The sequence below is a fragment of the Acyrthosiphon pisum genome, unplaced genomic scaffold (assembly GCF_005508785.2).
Source record: "Acyrthosiphon pisum isolate AL4f unplaced genomic scaffold, pea_aphid_22Mar2018_4r6ur Scaffold_16319;HRSCAF=16982, whole genome shotgun sequence".
Classification (NCBI taxonomy): Eukaryota; Metazoa; Arthropoda; class Insecta; order Hemiptera; family Aphididae; genus Acyrthosiphon; species Acyrthosiphon pisum.
The window spans coordinates 1-5,756 of NW_021765230.1; the positions used below are offsets into that span (position 1 = coordinate 1).

The 5,756-nt window shown below is 29.8% G+C and overlaps 1 protein-coding gene across 1 annotated transcript; it reads left to right on the plus strand.

Moving 5' to 3' along the window:
- Positions 1-4,816: 4,816 nt before the first annotated feature.
- On the plus strand, positions 4,817-5,449 carry LOC100162370 (uncharacterized; the record flags this gene model as incomplete). Its single annotated transcript, NM_001162056.1, is given in 1 exon segment — positions 4,817-5,449. A coding segment is annotated over 1 exon segment (236 nt), but the record flags the coding sequence as incomplete, so codon positions are not given.
- Positions 5,450-5,756: the final 307 nt, after the last annotated feature.

Genomic DNA, 5,756 nt, shown 5'->3' on the forward strand with positions numbered 1-5,756 from the left:
TCGTTCCTTAAAATATAGTCCCTGGATATTTTATTACAAAACGAAAAACACAAAACAAATCCACAAATATTGTTCGAACGGGTTTTGAAACATTAAATTGTCTTATGCACGCGTGGTCCATGTCATAAATTCCCCGCCATTTTTTAAAATTTGAAAACGAACCGTCCGAGAGGGACGACCATAAGTACCAATATTATCGGTGCTCAACTGAGAAAGTAAAATAAAAGTTATTCCAGTTGTTTCGTACACCTAGGTCCACTCCTGCTTAATACCAATGGGACATCGCGAGTTTAGTGCCTTATTAGTTGTTATACCTATATTTGTTTCGATATTGTTTACGTGCGCTACGATTGATCTATACCTACTTAAATCTAATGAGTTTATATTATTATAACCGATAGGTAATATTATACAAGAACCCGTCGTATATATATTATAATACCATCACAACCACCACCACCACCGCGCAATCAGATGTATAATATGGGTCACACGTTGTAAGGTGTGGTGTAAGTTGGATTCATTTGTTTCATACCGAATTATTATTACTACATATCTCTGTTTTTTTTTCATTTTTTCAAGTCTTATGCCCGTTTGGCTTTCTCGGTATTAAATTAACTTTTTATTATTCAATAAATGTAATTTTTTCACCGCTCATTATTGTGTCGTGAGTCTTATTTGATTATTAATAATTATTATTGCTATTTATATCCCATATTATACATTATGTTGCTAAATAAATTCTATAATCCACTGCCCTTCTGGTTTCGATTCGTGGTCGGTGACCCTGCCCAAAGCGACAGACGACCTTCGGTCTCGAATCACCCCTTTTGGAAAATCGTCGAACGTCAAACGGCTAATAATGCGTTGAGATCAATTGAAAACACTGAGCAAGCATTCGGTACAACTCATGATAATAATATAATAATAACAATAATTATTTATGGGTTATACGTAATCTGCTATTTTTCGAGTGTTTTCAGGTGGAATAATTATGACATACCGATAGATACAATATTTTATGTATGTAATATATATATATATATAAAAACAATTTCAGTATTTTGGTAGATCGGGTATACTGAGGGGGAGGGTGTATAATAAAAAAATGTAAAATTGCCCATGGTGGCACTTTATACCCAGCTTTTCGAATGCACTAAAAAGGAAAACTCTATACCGCGTGCGATGTAATACTGTAAAGGGACGATTTTATCATCCACAATCAGCTCTGTACCAGGGTGGCGTTTTTGGTTTATCGTGGAACCATGTGGTCTGTGGCACAGAAGTACCGAATAAAACGTCATCACGAATGCCACTAAACCCAAATTCCGTGTATGTAAACGTACTTTTATACGTAGGTATACATATTAATACATATACATATATATATATATATTTTGTTACATATCGTGGGAAAATATGCGTTCGGTAAACTTGATCGCCACTGCGTATGCCATCGGTGGTATAAATAGCCTTGTATACGTCCCTATATATTTAATGGCATTAAAGTAGATGAAACGAATTCATACTGGGCGATTCACCCAAAACACGATCACCCTAGTTTTCCTTTATTTTTATGAGTACCACTCTTTTTTATAGCAAATTGTTAAGCACATATTTTATTTGAATATGTCGATGTATTTTGATAACAATTTTAACTAGTATTTAATTTTTATGTTATTAAAATGTATATAAATTATACTAAGGATTAAATTCCTTTTAATAACACCAGTGGCGCAACTTGATAATAAGGGGCCCATGTGAAAATTTCTAGACCAGGGCTCTTACCTGCTAGCAAGAATTAAACACAGTACCTACAGCACTTGGTATAAATCGAACGTGGTTCAAAGTACTCTTTTAAACTTTCCTAATATCTCCAAGAACAATTTGAAATTTTCACAAAATCGGTCAAGTAGTTTTAGAGAACCTATATAATAGCCACAGCTTACAAATATACATTTAACTCTCATGTTTGTTTTTAGATATAATTTCTTTATTCAAAACCATAAGCGTGCGACGATTTAATGGTTCCTTTTACCTCGTCTACCAGAGTAACTAAAGGCAAACATTTAAAATACTATTTTTTACTAATTATTTAAAAAAAAAAAATAAACAAAAATGTCTGTCGTAAATCTCAAAATACCTCTCCGGGTTGAACCAACTGGGTCTAAATAGTGAATCTAAACCATTCAGAGACTCAAAAACACACAAAAAATGTCAAGTGGTTTAGGAGCAGATCAATGACATACAAACATTTATTTGTACTATATATATAGACATAGATTGTTATTATTTTCGGCCACCCGGCACCCAAATCATTTTACCAAACAAAATTATTATACATTAAAACCTTCCCCATGACTCGACCGATTTACTAGTGAAAACCGTATTAAAATAAGTAGAGTTCTTTTCGAGATATGCTCGTACATACAAAAAAGGGGCATCTATTTTATAATATATACATATAGATTAATAGATTATATTATATTAATTGTATTAATATTTAATTATTATTATATTATTTTGTATATTACACATTATAGTAGGAATATCGTATATGAGATTTCGGGGCCTCAAAAATCGGGGGCCCCTGTGAATTGCACACCCAACACTTCCGATAATTGCGCCACTGAATAACACTCCTAATAAATATAAAATAAATTGTAAAATTGGATCTAGTATTTATTATACCCAGAAAATGTTTACAAATTATAAAATGTTCATAGATTAATATTAATTATAATCATTTTCAAACCAGCATATTATAGCCCCTATTATAATATTATCTTTTGAAGCTATTAACATAGACCTATAGAATAATTATCGTCAATTGAAAAAGTTCAATAACCTTAAAACAACTCGATAGAAATCCAATTTAGATGCATAAAAGTTTTTGAAAACATTAACAGATTACAGGAAAAAAGAACTGCTATTTCCCATTAGAAGACAAATAAGTTGGTATACACTATAATACAAGACAACTCCATAAGAAGTTATGAAATATTATGGTACTTATAATTATTTAAAAATATTATGATCCTTAAACAAATTTAAAAATTTCGATAATTATAAGAGAATATTATATATAGGATTGAGCCTAAGGTACATTGTTATTGTTTTATATTTGCACAGTATTTTTATACCAGATACCTGTCCTATATTATATTTTATTAAGTTGTATAATATTGTATTTAATTTTATCGCGGATAATCAATAAGATACACAATATAATATTATAATATGAAGCGGCTAATATATTATTATAATCATGTGTTTTTCGAAGCATAAAATATGGGTGCCTAATTGAAAAAAAAAATATTTATAAAACAAAATAACCTCTAGGAACCATCAATACAGAAATACGCACTATATGAAGAACGAATTTTTTGTTTTATTGGCCAAAAATTATTAAAATATTTATTTTTACAACGAATAAGAGTTTTGGAATCTATTCCTTTATGTGAGCAATATCAAATGAAACAGCTTTTGAACAATTAATTTCAGTTAATTAAAAAGTATGCAGCGAATAGTATCGTACTACGAATTTTATTATTGTACCTATAGTTGTTTTTAAATTGTATTACTTATTATGGTTCGTGTTTTTCTATGATTTTTAAAACTAATATTCTATTATAATCGATAAATGATTAAGTAGGTACACCAATTTATGTTGGGTCTAATTTAAAGTTTCAGACCAACAACTAACGACGATTGCCTTTTAAAAATACAAGCTGTTTAATTTGAGTAGGTACTTGTTGAAAAAATAAAAAACGCGTTTCTCCTTAAAAAGAATAAAAACAAAAACAAATCCACTTTTTAAAATGTATAGCTTTCTCCACGTCAATTATTAACCTAACCGTTATTCTCAGAAATTACCACAGTTTGTATATGGATACACATTAGTACATTACACAATGTTTAATTAGTGATTAAATTTACTTTTCGACCCATAATATATTAGTCATTAAATTTATTAAACTTAAAAACAATTTCAGAAGCGTGTATAGGTTAGCTGGTTAGGGACTTTGCTTTTGCAACTTATTATTAGACTAAATTAGTGTTAACCGACTGGATATTAAATTCAAACAAATAAAACTATGGTGATAGGTATTACCCTATAAAAAAAATAAAACTCATAAACATAATATTATAATAACCATATATTATATACCATGACAACAATATTATTATGTATTGGGTGATTCGAAATGCATGCTCACCATTTTATCCCAAAATTATGGATTTATTTAAACTCCGAGTTCTAAAAATGATAAATTTTCCTATTTAAGACCATATATTATATTTTACAACATCAAATATCTTATGCTTTTTAAAGATTGTACTAATATTTTTTTTTGTCAAATGCGAACCGTCTATTTTATTATAATTGATTAAAGTAAATTACATTAGTGATTAGATATATTTGAAAATTTCGATAAAACAAAAATTCTATAAAAAATTAACACATATTTATAACGGTATTCCAAAAACATCTCTCCCTCTCTCTCTCTCTCTCTCTCTCTCTCTGTTTATAAAATATTTCCTTTCGTTTTACATTATATAACTATTTTTAATACTCGGCGGAACCAAATTAATTCACTTTTGAAATATTAACATAAATTAAAGGGAAATATTAGATTTTTTGTATGAACAACCACCCGCCGAGACAACAGTTTTAACTTGTTTTATGTTGAGTAAATCGTATGTAAAAAATACTTTCAATCGTAATAATTTTGAAATTTTCCAAAATACTATTTTTTAAATATTGATATCAGTAAGATTTTTTGTTTTAAAATCGTTCATTTTCGTTGATCGCAGGTGACCAAAGACACGGCCAACTCGCATCTGGAGCAGAAGGCCAAGAGTGTGCAGTCGGAGGAGTCGACCAAGTCGGTGTCGGAATCGGTGGAGAAGCTGGCCAACGGTGGCGTGAAAAAGAAGACGGTAATGTCCTCGTCGCAACAGTTCTCGTCCGAGGAATCCTTTGAGGAGAGCTGGTCGTCCTCCGGGCCTGTCATTACCACCACCGTGCCCAAGCAAATCGAACAATAATATATTATTATATTTTATTATCATCTACGTATTTCAATAATAATTAACGACGATGATTTACGGTACGATACCGCGTGCGACGATGTAATATTGTATTATATTGCATTATAATATTATAATATGGTGATGATAAATAGATCACGCGGATAAATCTGACGGTCAATAATGTTGCATTTATCATTGTTATACATGTACTGTATTATAATATAATATTACATACGTACGCGTGGGGTATACTGCTTGTCATTATATTATCTCTAACTGTCTATACACAATATTAAAATGTTAATGTAATAATATGTAATTTTTTTTCGATTGTTTTCAACGCACACAATAATTTTAACCGGACATTATACAATATATTATTATAATATTATACTAGTGTCATTTAATATAAGTACAGATTTGATTTTTGTATATTATATTGTGGAACCTCACCTTAGAATATATATATTATAATGATTAATCGATTTCAGCTGCACGTTAGTACCATCCGATCGATTCCATATTAATTCGGTACCTATATTAATTTACGTGATGACCCAGGTTTAACTATTGATATTACGTCACAGTTTTATATCATTATTGCTATAATCGGGTTTTTTATAAATAGCAATCCACAATTTAAAATTAACAAAAAAAGAATCGTTCGATTTACATGTAAAATATTATAAAATGATCTTGAAACAACGGTCGTTTTATTT